Below are 22,741 nucleotides of genomic sequence, written 5' to 3'. Positions count from 1 at the left end.
ATTTGTGTAATAAGAACACTCTTGCAGAGAATCTTGATAGTCTACCATCAAAGCAATCAGAATGTAATGCAGGAGTGGGGCTGAGCAGCAGCAACAAATATACTCCAGGCTGGAATTAAGGGTACCTTTGCAAAACAAAAGCCTGCACCCCCTTATAGCTGATCAAATCAACCCTAACATCTGGCACAGGGAGAGCCTGGGCTATTCCACGATGCACCGATTTCATTCAAAAGCACATTTTCAAGAGCATGCTGAAGGTGAAACATGATAAAAAAACACACACACACACTTATACTGGCTGCAGTAGCAGATGCAGAAGGACTACAGCTGAGATTTGCAGTAGTCTTCAGCAGAGACACTGATGGCCTCATTAGTGGTAGAGGCTGATGAAGCTTTGTAAGTGTATATGTGCTGAGCTAAAAACTCTAATATTAGAGAGAGATAGTTGTTTCTCAAAGTACATGACATGCTTTTCATGTTTTGTTTTTATCTTACCTCATAACACAGTCATGCAAAGAGGATAGTAATCCTACAGGCAGTGGATGCACAAAAGGATCACCTCATCTTGACAGAAATAAACTAGATATTTAAGGCAGCCAGATACCTTTAGGTGCCCTTGTCTGCTGACACACTATTCTCACAATAGCAACAGAAGATAGATAGAGTTACACAGGAAACTGCATGGGCCATATTGGTGCTGCAGTGTCAAACCAGAACAATTAAAGAAGTAAGTGTCAGATCAGGGTGTGTCCACACTTCCCATGGTGCAACTCACTGAAAGTGCTGCAGCGTCTCAGCATCATATATGAAAATAGGTAGTCACTTACAGGTTTACTGCCAACCATTACCAAACACAGGGATTCGAGTGAGCTGGCTATGCTGAATGAAAAATGCGGGCACTACTACAGCACAGGAAAGACCATTTTTTAGAGAACAGCTTTGTATTTGTGCTATTTGCTCTTTGTAAGAGCATAAAAACACTAGTTCCCAAGGAAACTGGCTTGGCAGAACTCCATTTAGTCTTAGAACTACATTCCAGTACATTCACACACATTACTACAACATTCACACAAGCTTTAAATGAAAACATCATCATTTTAGGGGGTATTTTAAAATGAATTATAATTTTAAATACTAATCTACATACAAATTCCAGTCATAATTTGTGTCCTGTGTATGATGCATCATATTACATTGAATGTCATGAAAAGCATGTAATATTGTATCGGACAGCACGGCATTATTTTCAAGGCCTACCTGATCTCTTGTTCTTTTGCCATCTCCCTCCATGGCATTCTTCATATCAGATGTGGAACCCTTCTCTGACATTCTTGAAGTCCTACACAGAGACACACACAACACCATCACCAATTTATTTTCTCCAAAAGGATGAAAATTTTTATTTATTTTTTTTTCATACAAAATTAACCGAAAACAACATATGACCGGTTCTAAAAGCAGACTTTTCTACACACATACACCCACATGGTATGCAAGGGCATTGCTTAAATATTTCTATTTGATATTCATAACATTTTGTTCCATAATTTGTGTCCACCACAGCATATTGAAAGATTGAAATAACTACTGAAACACTGAAGATCTTTGACATGAAATTGTAAAAGAACATTTTCATGAAAGCTCTACATTTAGATAATCTAGAAATGTTTAGCTGGACTGGGCAGTATAGGTTATTTTCTGTTATACCATTACTGATTCAAATAAAAACAATTGTTTATTGCAAAAATATAAAAGTAAAATAAAAAAAAAAAGAATTTGCAACATGCATATAAGACATATAATTTCACAGTCCAATGATGTGGGACACTGATAAACCAAATTAGCATCACAGCAACAATGAACTTACTTCAGGGTAAATAATGCTGGTAGCGTTTCCTTTATAAAACATCGTTGTCTAACCAACTTATTTTAAAAAATGATTTCATCAAGACAGAGGGAAACGTTTCAGTAATATTGTGATGAAACGTTTGGACATCATGTACTTCACAGTTTGAGAAACTCTGAACAGTTTTTGGTGATATTTACAAACCTTTATTTTACTAAAGCTGCTATGGTCCATGACAATCGTTAAAGACAATTTTTGATCATTTTGATTTCTCTACATTCCCACATCATCACTACTGAATTAACAGGACATTGTATATTTAGCACTGAATCATTACTACCAAAAAAAAACAGTATTCTTCAAATTGTATTATACATTTATAATTGGAATTTCGAAACTGGTGGAAGTAATTAGGAGCTGGAAGGAGAAAAAGGTTTAATAATGCAAACACTGGCATAGCTTATTAGTTTTGATATGGCTGGATGGTTTTAAATGATTAAATCAAACATTTAACAAGTAGCTTTTTATATATCATGGAATTAAGGGACCAGTGCAATATGAATAAGACATCATACAAATCCAGCAAACAGACAGAAGATTAAAAACTGGAAAACGTCATGAACGTAAAGCTATCGAATTAGTTTGGGGTTTTTTTTTGTTTGTTTGTATTTGCCCAGAAGGTAAGTTCAGCAACCACAGAAATGAAATCAAAAACTTCATTAACCTATTGATTTTGCAAGACAAAAGTTTTCATTTAGCATGCACCGTATGCTGAAATGAAATTCGCTTAACTGTGGCTTGAAAACCAACATATATTTTGATGCCTGTCTACACCCACGTGCACTACACAGTAATTTCGCTCTTCCACAAACCTCCCTCACACTTCTCCTAATCACAGAATCAACCCTGTGCTCTCTCTCTCTACCTTCAGGACCACGGCTAATTTACTGACATGCAAGCATATGCACTCACTGCTTTAATTCTCAGTGTAGTGAAAAACACTTAGCGCAAAGCCATGCTGTGAATGTTTCACAGAAAGTTACGCCAGTGGCACTCTGCATATCTCTCTCACACACACACAGTCTCTCTCTGATGCCATTACAAGTGATGCCATAAATTAAGCCCGCTGGTGTGACAACTGCTGTGACTTGTTACATGGAGTATGAGAGAAACTGAGACGGAAAGCAACTAGAAAGTGAAAATCTAATGAAATACAAAAACAACTTCAAATATTACGAAAAAATATATTCTCATCTCTAGTTCAAGCAAATAATGTCCAATATGTGTATCAATCATTTTAACATGTTCTTCCTCGGCTTAGAGTCTCATATCTCCGGAGCATGTTTTGACATTTTGAGGACCATCTGTTGTGCACATACTATGACTATGACTAATGATTTAATCACTACATGTTGCAGTTAATAAAGAACAGAACTGCTCATTGAAAAACACAAGGAAAAAATAATCATTTAACTGGTCATAGTGAAATAATAATCACAGACATTTGGCATAGACTTGATACCAATGTTTGAAAGTATTTGCTTCATTTAAAATAACTAGCAGTGGCCAGATTTCTAACACCCACTGCTCATACCAGAGATTTTTAATCTATACATAATCTATTATCAAATTTCCATACAAATTTACTAGAATCATGTGAAGGCAAAGAGATCTCTACAAAAAAATAGGTATCTAACAGGTAAAAAAAAAATTCAGTTGAAATATACACACTGGCTCAAAGTGGCCTGCATTTCATTAGAATCCCACAGATATTCAGTATATAGTGACTAATTCTAGTTGCTGCCCAGTTTCTGGACACAACGAAGCTGTAAACCAGAGAAATGTGAAATATAAATTTCTTTTCTATCATCTCAGCTGGAGCTTTTCACGAATATGGGCTATAATCATTGTTACAAGTAGTGAATACATATAGTAAGAGGAAGCTTAAAATCCTTCCAGAATTCTTGAAACAGTAGTTAAAGTAAATGACCAGTGAGGCCAATCATCAAGACACTTCACATATCTACATGTGTTAAGTAAAAGGATATCCTGCCTCTACAGAACCCCTAAGACTAAAGGACTTAAACCTAAACTTAGATATCAGGTTTTATTTTTATTTCTTTTTGCTTTATTACTATTTATCTTTCTGTAGGGAAACTCCAGTAAGAAAGCAAATACACCAATGCTCTGAGTTACAACTTAAAATACTGTATATAGCTAAAAGTAGATTTATCGACATTAGATATGTGCCTAATATCACAGCAGCATGCCAAAGCACATCTCTGAGTAATGTGCTCATAACTTACTGTTTGTGCAGTTCTTAGAGCCTGAGCAGAGAATATATACCAAACAACCATAACATTAAACGACCTGCCTAATATTGTGTAGGTCCCCCTTGGGTCACCAAAAAAACCTCGAGGCATGGACTCCACCCGACCACTATGCTTTCTCATAACCAGCATTAACTTTTTCATCATTTTGTGCTAGAGTAACTCTTTCGTGGGATCAGGCCAGACAGGCTAGCCTTTGCTTCCCATGCACATGGTGCCCATGACCCTGTCGCTGGTTCATTGGTTGTCCTTCTCTGGACCACTTTTGTAAGTAAAGACACCACACACCAAGAACACTTATAAGACCTGCTGTTTTGGACATGCTCTGACCGACTCGTCTAGCCCAAACAATTTGGCCATTGTCAGTCACTCAGATCCTCATGCTTGCCTGTTTTCCTGCTTCCAGCACATTAAGAACTGACCATCTGCTTGTTGTCTCTTATGGCTGATTGGTGCATATACACTTACGTAGTCTAAAATAATGCCTTATTATTGCACTTGCAGCACCATAGTAAGTACAATGTCACTATATGACGTGTGATTGGCAAAGGTTTGTGTACAACAGCTTAATTAACTAGCAGCTCAACAGGGGTAAACATCATTCCAACCATTTAACACATTCCTAGTGCTTGCTATTTCCCAGAAACACGGCAAAAAAGGAAATAAATTTGTAAATACTAAGTAATGAGCCATTAATTAGCTCAAAAGGCTGCAATTCAGCATGCCTGTTGGCACAGAAATAAACTGTCTGCATACACTTGTATTACATCACCCATGTTGCCTGCTATACTGCTGTTTCATTCACAGTAAGCCCACATATAACCATGTTATAACACAACCTAAATATATAACTGATTAGCATGCTTATTTGTTTTGCTTATATTCCTCTTAACTGAGTATACTGTGTATTCATAAGCCTTATGGTTTATTCCATGCTCATCCGCGGACATCTAGCCCGATTTCCATATTTACATTCACACATGTATCTAGTATTCAGCAGTGGAGTAGCACTTGTTCATATTTACACAATGACACTTCTCTGATTCATTCATCTTCACTAACTGCTTTGTCCTAATAGGGATTGCAGAGAATCCAGAGCCTAGCTTGGAAACACTGTATACAAGCCAACCCAATTCAGGGTGAATTCTCCAGTCCATTCACTGGAGAATTCACAGTGAACATTCACACACTCATTCAGACCTCTCCAGCACTATTATGAATTTAGATGTACACATTATGGATTTATTCACTTGGCAAACATCTTTGCCCAGAGAAGGCTATACAGTGATACAATCCAGGCATAATGCTGATCCGTTGTTCATGTGCTGTGTAATTGCATGTCAAATATTTTAAAGCCAAGCTGCACTAAATATATCTGTAATATTTTATCTGTAATCATAATGCAGATTATAGAACATATACAGTATACAGTATGTCCAGAAAGGAAGGCTGATATTTTTTCAGATAACCTCCAGAAATATGAAAGAATGAGCAGAAATGGAGATAATAATAATTTCATTGTTTTGTTTTTTTCTCAGTATGGTTAATCTCATTGAATAATTGTATCATTTGTAAATGGATGATGGATAATGTCATATTAGTAACCACAGAGTCACAAATCTACGATTAACATTTCCACAACCCACTGCTTGTCTAGGGATTTCAAGTGTAAAGCTTCAAAGCACACACATGGCATTTAAACAATAAAACTCTATCTGTGCATAAGCCAGGAGATTTTTAAAAAGGCAATAACCATGTGCTTGAGAATATAACAAAGCTCGGATGGAAGCACTGAAGCTTTGAGGTGGAAATGCTTTATAAATGACTGTATCCTGTGAAAAGAAATATGAGATTCCTAACAGCTAGACAGATATGTGACACTGACTTATTTTAATGAAAGAACCTTTTTGTCTCAAGACAAAAATGGCATCTAAGTAGGTCGAGCTTGGATATTTTACATTATATTATAATCACCACGATAATTTCTATGTAGATAGACAACATCAATTAATTAGAATAAATATAATTATATAATTTTTTTTTGTATAGAGCAATGGACATTGTATATATATATATATATATATATATATATATATATATATATATATATATATATATATATATATATATATATATGTATTACATTATCCATTTATCTGAGCTAGCCAGAGGTGCCAAAGGAAAACTCATTCATAAGACAGGAGGACCAAACCTTATGAAGAACCAGATTCAATGGGAACCTGTTCTCATCTGTGTGACACTGGATAGAGTGATTATAATTATAATGATAATAAAAATATCAAATATTAGAATTACTTGTATAGCTTACTGCATAGCTTACTGTCCTTTTTTACTGTCATTTTACATGTCCTGTGAAATGTAAAATGCCCAAAATGGCCAGCAAATGCACATTAGAAAGCACAATGATGTGTATCTCTGACAATACTTGTTCAGGTCCATGCAAACTAAATCAGACATCTGTATGAGATAACAGTCGGCAGGGACTCCTCTTTAAAAAAAAAAGCCCTTTGTTGTTCTTCAGCTATGATAAGAAAATTGTTCATGGCACTTTTGAAACAGTAGCTTGAGGGGCCATTTAATTAAAATAAATTATATCTGACAAAATGAAGTTATTTATATTGTAGTGATTAGATATTATAACTCAATACAGAAAGACTGCCGTGCAATACTGTTCTTAACACCCCATTATTAAGTTCCCTTTGCTATTTCCCCTTAGGGAAATCTGTGTCATCATCTCAAAGGATTCAGTCAATATTACTGTAGACTCTCTTTGTAAGCACTACACAAATGGAAGATGAAACTTCTTACAAATGTCAATAACATCTGGTCAGCTACATTCAAATGGGATAAATGTAGGCAACTGGTGTATCTCTATGTATGTAGTAGGGGACAGTTTGTTATTGTCCTAATCAGCATTCTGCTATGAGCATAGATGAAAAGAAAATAAATGATTCAAATTTCCATGGAAAAACAGCACGGTTCAATCTCTCCGTGTATGTGTGGGGTTCCCCCATGGTCTTTGTTTTCCTCCCACCTCCTAAAAACATACTGGTTTGTGGATTGGCTTAGCTGAATTGCCCCTAGGTGTGAACGACATGTCTGAATATGTCTGCATGACAGACTGCCATTCCATCCTATAAGTGTATTTTGATAATATCAAATATCCTTTTCCTGTTGCACTTTAGCCTGGCACATTCAAGTTGTCTGTGAACATGTATGAGGAAACTGAAATACAGGTTAAACCTAGGAGGACACATCATATCAGAAGGAAATGTTTTTTTTTCCTTTACTGCACTGGTGTGAAGTTCTTATATACCAGGTTCTGAACACCAAGGTTCTGAAAATAACCAGTAATAATCTTGATTAAACGTGTGAATAAAATTTAATAGGTGAATATATAATAACTATGAGGGAGAGCAGCAGTCATTGTAGATGCCAGAGGCTACGGCAGAAATGAATTCAGTATCTAATGCTGTGACATCCATCTGGACCCTTTGCATGGTCTCAGCCATTCATATCAACTATTCAGGTTGCATGTTAACATGTCAGCAGTTGATGCTTCAGTGGAGCACAATATCAAAAGTCCATCTATCTTAAGAGACAATGGGTCATTAAAATGTCGATAGCAAGCTTGAAGTACCTTTATGTGCTGTAAATGCTGTATGAAGAGATACGACTGCTTAGCTATGATCTCACTGCCCCTAGCTGTTCCGGGTGCCCCATCATGCCTTTATCTATTATGTTCCTGTCAGAAGTCTGTGTGATTGTGGATAATCCTGCAAAGAAGCAATGTGCCTTGAATGCTGATGACAAATGAGATGACAAATAATCCATTTTCTGATGTTTCTTTGGGTATCTAAAAAAGGATTATATTTGTTGCTTATAAACGGAGAACACAAAACACAACCTTTAGGGTTCCTGCAGTGCCCAGAAAATGATATAGCGCATACACTATATAACAGAACTTTGGGCACCCCTTGCTAGCTTCGCCATACTGGGCATAGAGGACACAGTAAGATTCTGGCACTTCATCAGTCCATATGGACATAAATTTCATGAAGTCAGTGACAGCCCAAAGGCAGCAGCCTATTTCACTCTGTCACTCTTGGGGCCAGAAAAATGGCAATGCTCAAGAATGTGATGCCATATCCACATTAGATGATGAAATCATCATGATGGGTATGATGAATTACCAGAGCAATACGTGTGTGTGCACAGCTAAGGGCGCTTTCTGCTTCATTGTTTGTTGTGAGCATAATGATTGTTTTCTTTAGTTTTGTCCATTTTGTCAAATTTTGTCAAACCATATAGTCCATACAGCGATAGCAAACTTTCAGTTTGTTACAGATAGAAACACAGATTTCCAATTACAATAACATGAAACTCAACACAAAAGTTTCCTTTCTGATATTAGATTTTTTAAGCAAAACTTTTCACCACACTATTATTTAAGCAATACAACCACAGTGATCCATTTTCCAGTTGCTGTAAACTTCAGTGTTTATAGCAACATGACAATCTGAGCCATTCAAATAACGATTTAAGGGGGAGAGCACTCCTTTACTTTTAGAGGGGGGGGGGTATCATAAGCTTTATCACTTTAACTTTAAGCAGGTTCTTTTTGTTAAAGACATTCACTAGACCTCAAAAACCACTTGCTTTATTAATAAAATAGTCTGCCAACTATTTAATGATGTGATTCAATGTGTATCAGACACAACACAGTCATAGCTAGAATTATTCACTAAATCCAAACTCCTGTTTGTTCTGGTAAACAAACATTTGATTACTGACAAAAAACATCAGATACTGTATGTTGTATCTCATTTGACCATATTGCTCATTCTTTACAATCAGTGATCACTCATCCAAAATTGAGTCTAAAATGCCGTTCTCACACCCATATATAAAAGGCCATGCATTTTTATTATTATACTGCAATCAACAAACACAGGAACAAAGTATTCATGTACAGCTTCTAAATCAGTGTCACAGCAACAAAACATTTGATGATACTGGCTTGCTTAGATAAATGCCCCAAGAGGCAGAAAAATGGTGAGAATAATTTCTCACAAAATGACGGTCATACTGTACCATGCCATTTGTTCTCAACTATCTTCCTTTGCACACCCTCCCTGCAGCATTGCTGTTGAGGAGGAATAGGGAGCCGGGTGTGCAAGTGGCTCACTGTCACTCTTAGTGCAATCACTCATCTGTGGTGCAATCTGTTAAAGGAATCCATTGTTCGTGGCAGAAAGTCATGGCCACAGAGCAAAGAAGCTGCAGGACGGCACCTCAGCAACTTCAGCCTAACATGCAACACCTTAAGAGAAGAATCTAAATATAAATAAAATATCTTTTTCCCCTGCAGAAAATAATGTGTGAGAAATAATGTGATCTCTTGATCAGAATATACACTCTTTGAGCTGATTCCAAGCTTAAATATATTGCATAATTTCATTTGGCTGAAATATGGTGAGGAAAAACCTTCACCTTGTTTTTGTCCTATGCATAAAATCCAAAAGCCAAATACGGTAGTCACTGCAGGCTCAACCCATTTTCATTTACAGACCTAAGCACATCAATATTCAAACACTTGCTAAATAAAAAGGAGGCAATGACCTCATACCACTCCTTCTAATCAGCTCCTGGCACTAGAAGAGTGGGACCTTCTTATGCAAACCTCTCGACTGGATTTGTTGAGAAAACATTCTACAATGGACAAGCAGCCTACACTATTCTGTAGGCAAGAATATTGTGTATTGTTACCTGCTCACTCAAAGAGCTCTAGATGTTCATATCTTCTATAACCACACTTTGTGGAGCTTTTCACAACCTGGCCTTTTGCACCTTGCGGTAATGTTAGAAAATTCCTCTTTGAGAGCGCCCATCTATTACAACCCTATAAGATTTTCATTAGTGTTTAACTGTTCCGGTCCTTAGCGCTTCAAAAAATTCTATTCCTTATTCACAGCTACTGAGATTGAAATGCGTTAGCAGTCAAAACTAAAACTCAAGGGAATATGTGATTATTTTTGATAACCTTGGATTTGCTAAGAAATAAATACACGATGCCATAGACCGTATTGAGTAAACAGATGCAATGGCTTATAAACCAACCACTGCTTAGACAGAGTGAATTCCTCTGGTTCTCACTTGTCATCATTATAATAAGGCAATACCTTAAATTATATTTAAAACCATTTATACCTCACTGCTAACAGAAGAAAAACATCAACAATCTGCATGTCACAAATTAATGAACTGATCAGCCAATTAATAACATTATTAGCATATCAAATATCTACAGTTTACAGTTCTCCTACAGCCTCAGAAACACTTCACTTATACGTGTCTCCAGTTGGCCAAAGTCAAATTTATTAGCTGCAACCGTGTGTGAATATACAAATTAGCTCATAACATCTAAACAATTACTGTCCCTCCTTATTAATTATTTCAAGACACAGATGGTTGTTGCATCAAAACATCATTTACTGTGCTGTTTTTAGTCTTGCTGACATTTTCAAAAAAGCGCCAATGTTAAAAGACAACAAATGTGAAATGGATCATTTTTATGTGGATTATATCTCCAGATACAATCTGAGGCTCAAGACACATGAAATGAGCGAGATATTTACCCAAAACAGCAAAATCGCATGAAATGTAATGATGATATCAAAAATAAGCACATTCTGTTTTATTGCAAGCATTGTGACAAGTGACTGCATGCTAATATTCAGTAGAATAAATAAATAAATAAATAAATAAATAAATAAATAAATAAAACTAATGAGATTTGTCTAAACATATCCACAGAGATATAATAAGCAATACGTGTTCAAGCATCCTGGCTATGTGCAACTGAAGGACACAAAGATAACTCCAATAAATAGACAACACCCAAGGGCATCTTAAATTAAGCAACTCGTCCTGTAAGCATTTCCATAGACAACAATAATTAGATGATAAGAATTCATGATGATTTACCCATTTTGCAAATTGCAAATGCCTTTAATGATTAGCATCTATGCGTATTGTCCCCCTGTGAATATAGGACTGTTTTGCAGCCTCCTTCTGACGACATTAATGCTAAAAACAAACAATATGTTTTCTTTCTCGTCTTCACAGTTTTCACAGACGGGATACTATCACAAAGCCATCTCAAAGCTGCAGGTCTCTAACAATGACAGGCTTTCAATATGACATCTAAACAGTGGAAAATGACAGCACACACACAAACACACACACACACACACGCACTAGTCTGATGGGATAATGGGAAGTTAAACAGTGAGATGCTCTTTGTAGAATACTGTTGCCATGGTGACTAAAAATGAACTGTCATTGTATAACTATAAAACTTTTGAACTTTTAGGCAGGGGACCTTTCATTTTTGGCCCACACTGAGAATAATGATTTATTCAAATCTCATAAGTGGATACAGAGCCATCTTTATGAGCTCTGGAACTGGAAATGATTTCAATTACAAAATAACATTTAAATTATAAAACAGAACGATAATTAAGTTATTTTCGATAAATGCATTTTAATACTAGGGCATGCTGACTGCAATATTGTATATAAGTTTCTTTGCAGACTTAATGTCCTGACTTAATTTACTGTCATGACATAATTCTTTTTAACACTGGTGTGTATACTGAGATCTTAGAAAGGGTTCGCAGCATGTTCATTCATATTTCGGTCCTGGAATGATAGATATTGGTCATGTGTAGCTTGTTTTCTGTTCAAACACACTTGAACAAATTTGTGGAAGAGTGTAAGCAGAAAAATCATCAAACTGTGCGTGCGTAGAGAGTTGGAAACCATGGTTTCTGTAGATCTGTTAATATTATATCTTAATGCGTGCTTGAAACAATTCAGTTTTGACTGGAACATAGCAGCAGCATAGACTTCACTGACACCTCTAAGTAATGCCCACGAGTTAGAGACTTTATAGAGTGACATGTTATGAGCTTATAGGTGATGATAATGATGTCCACAAACTCAGTGGTGTTGGACCAGTGTGTTGATAGTGAACATGAATTTCCACATCACTTTCCTCCCAGACAGATGAAGAGATACTGAGAGGATAAGACAGCCACTGTTGATTAATGCTATGACCATGTAAATGTATCACCCAGCACTGCAGAAGCTGAAACACCCAATACACTCCCAGACTCTTTGAACAATCATCTGGAGTCAATTTGCACCTTTTAGAAAGGTCAAAAGAAGTTTATGAGCCCCCAGAGAGATATCATCCTTGGTTTCCATTTCACTTTTTCAATTCTGAGGGAATAATGAGATTACATTGCTACTTACACTTTTAGTGTAAATGGGGACATGCTGTGACCTAGTAGCTCATGAAGAAATGTTAGTATTTTAGGAACACGCCAGTTTTTACCATATCCAGCTGATGACATGCACGCCATTCGCGTGCAGAACAGCTTCCACCTTAAAGCATACACAGTTCATGTACTAGGGACTCATGCATCCATTCTCACGTGTATATCCTCGACGTTGAAGACATGAACAAAAACGTATTCATGACTAGGTCATACCTTTAAATTGGATAATCTCTGACCTTCACCTAAAACTGTTGCTGTAACTATTAAGACTACCCCATGCAGGACTCAACACATATTTGCCTTTTCTCTATATGACTGTATGGCGTAATGAACTTCAGCCGACTTTCCATTGGATGGCTTCCCTTGTGAACTTCCACTCAGTATTCCTTCTTCATGTTGTCAGGAAGTTCAACTTCATCAAAAGGTTTTCATCTGAATTTCTCTAAAGCTGTTTTGTGACAATGTGTATTAGTTAAATTACTATGCAAAAATTAAGAGATATCATTAATTTAATTGAACTGTGATTATTTTTTAGGTTTTTGTGCAAATCATCTGAATATTCATTATAGTATTTATTATATACAAACCATCATCCACTAGTCTAAATGATCATTAAAAATGTGCTCAAAATTTTTATTTATTTATTTTTTTTTACAAGTTATAGCTAATGATATGTTTACACTATGTCTTGCTTTTAAAATTCTGTGTTATTTAACTTTAAAATCCCACAAGAAATGAGCTCTTGAAATATGAGCACCACAACATCACACGCGACTTGAATAAATCCGCTCCAAATCAATTCCACTGGCACATCCATTCCATTTCCCTTCCTATCTGAAACCAGAGTGGATCAATGTTCTGTTCTGAGGGGCAGGGAAGGAGAGCAGCAGTGATATAATTACTGGGAACACTGGTATAATTATTGGGAATGCAATTACATGTTGGCCTATATTTGAATGCTGAGTAAAATGGTACTCATTCTCCCTATTTTGGCTATGCCAAGGAACCGCCCTGGTTTTGACCAATTACTAAAATTGCTCTTACAAAAGAAACAGATGGAGAAAGCTGGTGTAAAGACAAAAAAATGAACACGCTGCCAGACAGCCAAGACACATGATTGGCATTAGTAAATATAATGGCATTAGTCTCTATTTAAAGAATCAATTCAGCTCATTTCTAGAAGGTATATTCACTAATGCCAAAACTATCCCATTACACAATTTAGAATCAACACAATCCCTAATTTCATGATCTGAAACAACCTACACCTGGGCACTGCTATGAATCAGTTCATACCACTAAAGCCGTATATACCACACATCTTTTTTGGGCAAATAAGGGGACGTTTAAAAACATCTAAACAGTGGATTAGAATGCAAAGCTTTTACTTACTGCATATGTTAATTTAATGATTAATCATTATTTCGAGTACTTAAAAGCTAATCATTATAAAGTAATGGATGCCACCAATCCATTATCCCTAAACTCTAAACGATATACGAATGGAAATGTGTATTAATGCTTTAGATGCAGAGTGAAGTGCCCACTTCTAAGGGAAAGATGGATATTACATGGATATTACCAGAGGCAGATTCAAGTCAGTTCAGAAATAAACCTCATCGAACCGCCAAATCATCAAAGCTCACTTGTCTAATAAGTTAGATTTTTTCCTATCCTTTTTTATTTTTTTTTTTCAGAAAACTCTTTGAACAGTCTTCCTTTCCTTCCAAAAAAAGGAAATTACACTGACTCATTGCACTGAAGTCAAATTATACTGTCAGAATTAAACTATCATTTGAATGCTGCATGAGCTAATGTCAGGAAACTTATAAAAAAATCCAACACCAACCACTGTGAAAGCCATCATGTGAGATCTTCTTCCATCTACAGAGCATATAAAACACCTCAAACCCTGACCCATATCTTATTCATGCACACTCTCCCATCCAAGCTGCCCTCCCATGGGTCAACACACACAGGATACACAACGCTGTTAAGAATCAGGAAGGTAAAATGTTCAGTCGCCAATCCATACAGACAGAAAATGAAGAGGAAATGTTTTCTGTGTGTGTCAGGCCTAGGGGCATTAGTAGGCACACAGAGTAGAGCAGATGCACACTGAGTGGAGCAGAACCCAAGATCTTCCTTATTAAGTCCTTAGAGGACTGTGCAAACAGAGAGGAAGTTAAAGGAATGGACAACAGAAGAAGCTGTGGAAATTTAGATCGAAACTACCGCTCCTATTTTTTTTATTTAGAATACCTGCTATTTATGTAGTGATTTTCAATAACAATCTGTAATTAATATAAACGATAAATAAGGAATATCAGTGAAATTTTTTATTAATTTAATACAGATACTGCATTTTACTGATTGTTGTTTACATTTCAATAAATGTAATAAATTAAACATTATTTGAGTCATTTGGTCATTTTTTGAAAGATTATATGAACACCAGAGATTTTTATAATTCATATTGATTAATGAACAACAGATCAACAGGTTTAGAACTAGTGACAGTTAATGTCATGGAACATTCAAGAGACTCAGGACATAAGCGTTTGCTCTTTCAGGTTTCTCAGTAACACTACAAGCTACATTTTTTTGTCTCATTAACTTGTGGTGAGGCAACAACTGTATATAATGCCGTAACTCAGTCTCCTGTCAGGAAACTTTGTGACTTTTACAAAGCAGTCATAATCGAGACACCCTCCAAATGTGTTAAATAAACATCTACTAAATACTGAACTCTTAATCAACACCTTTAGTTTTGAGAAGTCAGTCGTGCTTTGGTAAAAGTATTTGTAATCGACACACATTTTCAGTTAAAAATGTGATATCATTCAGGTATGACATGATAGCGCATGCCACATTTATGCTGTTTAAAATTCCAGCACCCCCATGTGTACCTGTTTGGTCTCCTCCCGTAATCAATAAAGTCAAGACTTGTGTAGACCTCCTGTGCTTAATTATTTGGGACCTTCATTATGTTACAGCTCTAGTTGTGGCTTAAAATAGTCCTATACTTTTAGTAAAAAAAAAAAAAAAAAAAAAAGATCTTGCACATTTGTGGCATCTTTAGCTTGTCCTTTGGGGGGAAATAAGATCCTATGGCAGTGTAGGATTCTACAGCAATGAATCCTCCGCATCCTAGCCTAAAGCTAACACCAAAAGGATAACACAGGGTTTTTTCCAAGACCCATCACATCTTTTATAACTTTTGTTCATGCTGCATCATAGGACAGTGTAGCACCCTCAGAGGAAAGTACTATCTGTCTTCCTTGGCATACACAGATGCCAATGACTGTCTGGTGTCACTGTGATTGACAGGACAGATAGAACAAAAGAGCATGGCAAATGTTGCTATATTGGTTCCTGGTAACTGAAGGTCTTGGCATGGTTGGGATTCAAACTTATAAACCCCTTACGAGATGACAAGATGGCTATTCATTGGTTTGTGTTCTTAAAAGTCACTCATGTTGTTAGGTGTTGTGTGTGGCTTAACATAATGGATAATTCCCTCTAACTACTGCCCATCAATGCCCCTAGTGGCCTAAGCACATGACCAACTGTCTCAATTTTTTATCTGTTAATAACAAACCTACTAGGATGGCAACCATTCAAACATCAGACAGTAAACAGAACAACTGCAGTGAACACAATGGGAAATCCCTAGGATATAGTATTTATTCATTTAGTTACAATGCTAGGCTGCTCATTGTGCATTATTATTTAAATTGCACATTGCTTTAACAGCCTACATTCCTAATTAGTGTGTTAAATCAGTAGCATCCCCTATGTGGCTCTATTGCCAGTGTCACGTAGCCTATAGAGTTCATGCTTGTGTTATTTCCTGAAGCCTCTACATCACCTATTATTTGCTTTTCTCAGCGCGAGACTGCCTTCAGTGCCACGCCCTCTCTTTCATTAAAACAGCAAGCCAACGACAACTTATAATTACCGCGTTAAAACCCGATCAGAAATAAAACAGCTGGCTTTTATACATCTGAATGTAGTCTCACATATTTCAAAATTAAGCTTTCTCACTCTGGACAGACGTTATTAGCTGCCCTTTGGAGTAAATGTGGCCCATCAGTGATGTGCATACAAAAATAACCAAGAAAGCGAACAGAGACTATTCAGTTCATCTAGTGTGTTATATAGAAGAGGAATGCTTTGTTTTGAATGTAGCAGGGTTCTGTCCAGCTTTAAGAGGTTTGTGTGTGTGTGTGTGTGTGTGTGTGTGGAGGGGGGGGGGAGTAAGGGGTTGCCTCTAATTTGTTAGATTATCGTCCCGAAATAAGGAATCACAGAAAACATCTAATGTGCATAATGTTTAACGTTATATAAAGTATACCAAAATTCTGTCAGTAGTAAATAAATAAATAAATAAATAACTAAATAAATGAATAGGATACCGGTCACAGTAATAAATCCCTGCTGTGCTGCACCGGCCTGGTGCCGAAAATGTCAGCGTTAGAATACTGTAAGATTAAAACCATTCACACATGCAGAAATCTGAAATCCAATGACATTAGACTGGTTTATCACCTGCCGATGTGCTAACATGAGGATAATTTATTAATCAGCACTGGACATCACGAACCTACACGATTCACGGCAGCGCATAGAAATAAACAATAGAATTACCTCTGTTTCCAGGAATGACGGTCGGATTTTCGTCCAGAAGACGAGCATGGAGGTTGCGGGACAGCAAATGTGCTCAGGCAGACACCGTCCTTTCGTTCGCTTTGGTGAGACAAAACGGCCCAAGTGAGAGACAGAGAGAGAGAGAGAGAATAGGGGAGAGGACGAGAAAGGGAAGAATAGCCGGTGAGATGGATGAGGAGAGGCGTTGGAGGGGCGGGTGCGCGCGCCAATAGCGGAAACACCTATAGAGGGAGCTTTGAATGGCGCTAGTTTCTGTTTATCCATTCATCACGCAGTCAGGATTAAAACGTCCCGTATATTCTTAGATCACAAGCACATAAAAAGAATCCCTGTATCTTCATGTCACACGTTAACTTTCATATTCCCGCACACCCTGCATGTAGAAAAATACAAGCCTACTGTATTTCTATTCTACGCCAATTGTTAGAAAATATCTTATTTTAATATTCTCGTCTGTTTCATATCAGTTATTAACCATCTAAAAAGTTTTGTGTCACCAAACAATTTCAGAAATCAGCACTGTCCTGATGGCAAATTGATTCCATCGCAAAATATTACCTATTTTCAATTATTTATTGTGAAATCCGATATTTATGTCAGGCTATTGCTGCAGTATTGCAGTATTGACCTATTCGGACAAGTTCTTTCAAATGATTTGCAAAGCAGCTTCAGCATGCAATATTCCTGGAAAGATTGTTTTCTTTTAGACATGAGTGCAAAACCTTTCTCTAAACTAATTCTCTTGGGTAAAAGAAGCAAAATGGTTTCTAGATTCTAGATTTGAAAGGACTGAATTGGTTCACATACCATTTTCACTTTACATGATAAAGATGTCAAATGTTATTCATGTCATATAGCCATGAAACTGCTTCGTGTCAGTGGATCTGTACAATGCATAGTTCATATTCACACCACCCCAGAACACAGATGCTTTCAAGGTTCACCCAAATTCAAAGTCCTATACTATACATGGCCTCTCTCTAAGTGCCATGGGTGCTCTTGGGATATATGCATGTGGACCTTTTGTCACAGCTGGTCAGAGGCAGAGTACTGCAATAACTGTAGAGGCTCCTGTGTACCATGAAGCAGGCCATTTGGGATACATTTACCCTTCTCACACACATTGCAGTGCTTGGCTTCATACGCTTATATGGACACAGGGAGCAACAACCAGCTAGAAATAAGGTTGGTATTTCTGGCTGCCAAGTTTGTCTTACCTGTTCTTAGAGAATGCCAAGTGTTGGTCCATTTTGACAACATTGTCAAAGTCAAATACATCAAATCTGGTGACTTTGTATGAGGGCAATTCACCATTATGCTGCAGTGCATGCATTGGCTAAACAAAGCATACGCTAAGAAGACCAGAAATAGTGTCTCAGAGCTGTGAAAGGTTTGGCAAGGCATTCACTAATGCCAAATCAGCTTATTATTCACTGTGGTTCTCCCACCATGGTCAGCCTCATTGTTTAAATGTGTATGCAGTACACCACACCATTATGGATGGCATCTCCCTAGGGCTTATTACAATCTTTTTTGAAAGGACCAAGGTGACTTTGTCCAAGTGGACTCCAGGTAAAGATGGCTGTATACACTCAATAATCTCATCTATCCTAACAAAAATCACAGGAAAACAGGCCCACAAGTCCTGCACAGATCCTCCACCACCAGATTAGATTTAAGTACATACAGCTACAAAACCTTTTCCAGATGACCATTTCTTTCTTGCACCTAGAATACTGTTGTGATTTTTAATCATTTTTGCAGGCATTAACTTATTGGCATATAGGAATTAGAATTATATATATATATATATATATATATATATATATATATATATATATATATATATATATATATATATATATATATATATATATATATATATGTGTGTGTGTGTGTGTGTGTGTGTGTGTGTGTGTGTGTGTGAGAGGAGCAAACTTCTAGCAGATTCTACGGTTAGGGTAAACAATGCAAATAGGCAGGGGTTGACAATTTTTGGTACTTGTACTGTACATGAATGAAAGTACCTGCATAAATGGTGTAGTGTTCACCCATAATTAAAAGTCATCCAAGTTGTTCTCCATCACATCTTCACTTCCAATTCAATCTGACATCTTACCCATTTGATTGACCCTGTAAAATGCTTTCTGCAACCACAGTTCAAATGCAGGCCTGACTCAAATGTCTATGTGGTCAGCTTTCGCATATCACTGTGCATCAAGGCAGACAAGCTCTTTTCAGACGAATGGCTTAGGTACTTGTCTTTGATAATATTAACCTGAAAAATCTGTACCTATAAAAAAATCCCTCTTATGAGCAGCACTGCCAACAGTCCTATTTTCTGCATACTGGAGTAGCAGTCTGGAGTGCTGGCATTAATAACATTGTGCAGAGCATTCACAAAGGAGGCTGCAAGATGTTCCCTTAAAACAGACTTTACCTTAAAAGACAAGCCGGCCTCATACTTCTGAATGATTTCACTGGGAATTTTGACTCTAAAAATGTGAATGCCTTGCTTGTCCTCAAGCCAGGTAGATGGATCATAGAATCGGCATCAGTATAATGAGATGCTGTTCATGTGTGATGAATATTACTGTCTTGCAAAAGAGTGAAATGTCCCACAGCCACCATGAGCTCACTTCTGAATGGTCCATTTGTGAGCTGCTGCTTACACTGAAATGCAATAGATGTCTACTGCAATATACTAGAACTAGCAATTAAGTTAGTTCAAAACAGTCAAAATCTATTTATCCTGATTTCCTTCATGTCTGGAACCGAAGAGACTTGTTCTCTGCTGGTAAAAGCATTTTTAATAAGGTTAACACGTTACCTGATATTGTGAAAAGTGCCAAAGTGTCTAATATAATAAACTGAATTTCTTTGTCCTTAAGTCCCTTCAACACATCAATTTTTTTACAGCTCCCTCCTGCAAATAAAAATGGAGGATTCTAACAACACTATAATTAAATGTGTCACAGTATGGAGCTGAGCAGTCAGCTGACTGAGACTTCAAGCAGGAACAATACAAAAAAAATGCAGAGCAATGCAACTCAGAAGGCAATTTCTTGGAACCCATTGCTCACACTAACGGTAACAGTGACCCAAAGCTGCGGTCAACACACACTACCTCTAACAGATTTTTTTTTGCACACCATATATTGCACTACAGTTGCACACATCAGGCACTTATTTGCACTATTATAAGTCATACTGTTACTTAACTTTTTTTCTTTCCTACATGTATAGTAAATTATTTTTTAATGTAATTTTCTAGACATTCAATTCCTAGTATATATTTATTCTTTATTTTATTTTTATTCTTATTGGTTCTATTTTTATGACACAGACAGTTGATAAACCATTTCACTATGTGTACTGTGTATGGTTGTGTATGTGACAAATATAATTTGACCCATCTGTTTACACAGACACTAGTTTGGTCTTCTATCTATAACCTAATCTAGTGACTGTGCACCGTGAGTATAAACTAAATTAACTAAAAAAAGAAAACCATATGCATATTCTCCTTTGCATGGAAAGCTTGCATGGAAGACATATTAGAAGTTTATAATTTATATACACTGATCAGGCATAACATTATGACTAATATTGTGTTGGTCCCCCTTTCTGCTGCCGAAAAAGCCCTTGACCTGTCAAGGCATGGACTCCACTAGATCCCTGAAGGTGTGCTATAGTATCTGTCACCAAGATGTTAGCAGCAGATACTTTAAGTCTAGTAAGGATACTTCGATACTGGACACTACAGACAGGGAACAGCCCACAAGAGCTGCAGTTTTGGAGATGCTCTGATCCAGTGGTCTAGCCATCACAATTTGGCCCTTCGTCAAACTCACTCAAATCCTTACACTCGCCCATTTTTCCTGCTTCTAACACATCAACTCTGAGGACAAAATGTTCACTTGCTGCCTAATATATCCCACCCACTAACAGGTGCCATGATGAGGAGATCATCAGTGTTATTCACTTCACCTCTCACTGCTCATAATGTTATGCCTGATCAGTTTATTCTCTCAGTATGATGAGGACAAAAGACAGAATTTGCTCCACAGGAACTTCATTTATCCAGTCAATTGTTTATCTATCCAGATTTTTTTAAATAACAGGCCAGGGAACATCTTCTAGATAGATGTGCTATGTGATCAAATGTAGAGTAAATTGGCATGACGGACAATTTGTATGAGTTTTAATCATTTTACTGTGTATGTGTTATTACAAACCACTTAGGTCATTAATTGCAGATAGGTTTGGAAATCAGTTGTTTTGCATGTGGACTACTTTGTATATTAAACCTATAAGCCTATAGCTAATGGTAGAGTTGGTGTTGGGGTTATGGAAGCCATTGCACAAGCAGATACCCAGGCTCAAAGGCATGCAGGCTTTTTTCCTTATTATGATTTTTCCCAATCTTTAAAAAATTTGGCATGTCTTGGCACGTCCTTGACACAAAGTTGAATGTAGATTTGGATATGTCCCTACTGACTGAGCCAGAAGTATAGTGCCAAGAAAATCTCCAAGAGAAAAGATCAGAAAGAGAGCTTGATTAGAGAGCAAAATTAAAAGTCCAATTTCTGGAATAAGCAGAGGACAGGACAAAAAATATAATAATAATAAAACATCTAAAATAATAGAACATTAAGAAAATTAATCTAAAATATTTACTTGTATGCAGAATTGAAAGTAGTCTGCAGCTACACCCATGTGTTACTACACAATAAAATACTGTTCAAAATACAAAAAAATAACACTATGAATTCATTCTACAGTAAGTTTTGATAAAGAGGTAGTATTCAGAATTACATTGTGATTTTTATCTTTAAATTTTATATATGTTTAATAACATTTTTGTTTTCAGTTTGCCTGCACATCTGTCCATCTGTCTGAGGTTACTGTTTTCCTGCTTTGAGATTCTGTCTAGTCTAGTGTATGTTCTTTACTAATTTGCCTGAATCTTGCTTTTTTGTGACAATGTTTGTGGATCACGCCTCTGCCCTGTTATCCTAAACCTGCTGCAGCCTGAGAATGCCCCTGTGCAACATTTCTAGAAGAACTCAAGTGACTTACCAAGGGCCCTGACCTCAGCTTCAACTATAAGCCTCTGAAATTAGTTGGATTGCACATCTTCACTATTTTCTCTTAAAATAAAATTTAAGATAAGTTAAAGTAAAAATAAGGGCAGCATGGTGGCTTAGTGGTCAGCACTGTTGCCTCACAACAAAAAGGTCCTAGGTTTGAATCCTGGGTTCAAACAGGCAGGGGTGTTTCTGTGTGGAGTTTGCATGTTCTGCCTGTGTGGGTGTACTCCGGTATTCCTCCAACAGTCCAAAAACATGTACATTAGGTGGACTAGTCATTTTCAATTGCCTCTGTGTGTGGTTGTCTGTCTATATGTGTGGCCCTGTAATGGACTGATGACCTGTCCAAAGTGTACCCCTGCCTTTCACCCAATGTGTGCTGGGATAGGCTTTAGCACACCCCTGTGACCCTAATTAGGAATAAAGTGGGTATAG

General features: G+C 36.9%; 1 protein-coding gene across 12 annotated transcripts in view; it reads right to left on the bottom strand.

Annotated features, from left to right (window-relative positions):
* The window catches only part of si:dkey-178k16.1 (protein 4.1), a 51,016-nt gene extending 33,570 nt beyond the window's left edge, over window positions 1–17,446 (bottom strand). For 8 of the 12 annotated variants that reach the window (XM_058410829.1, XM_058410832.1, XM_058410835.1 and 5 more), the window contains exons 1-2: window positions 17,193–17,428; window positions 1,258–1,339 (exon numbers count right to left, since the gene is read on the bottom strand). In XM_058410829.1, coding sequence (XP_058266812.1) covers window positions 1,258–1,329 — 72 coding nt within the window. In that variant the 5' untranslated portion in view covers window positions 1,330–1,339; window positions 17,193–17,428. Of the gene's footprint in view, window positions 1–1,257; window positions 1,340–17,192 lie in introns of all 12 variants that reach the window. The other 4 variants (XR_009206800.1, XM_058410837.1, XM_058410841.1 and 1 more) reach the window with 4 other exon arrangements.
* Between the last annotated feature and the right edge of the window lie 5,295 nt (window positions 17,447–22,741).

This window comes from Hemibagrus wyckioides, linkage group LG15 (assembly GCF_019097595.1).
Source record: "Hemibagrus wyckioides isolate EC202008001 linkage group LG15, SWU_Hwy_1.0, whole genome shotgun sequence".
NCBI lineage: Eukaryota > Metazoa > Chordata > Actinopteri > Siluriformes > Bagridae > Hemibagrus > Hemibagrus wyckioides.
Note: the sequence above shows the minus strand (reverse complement) of the source record. Positions and strands in the feature narration are given on the sequence as shown.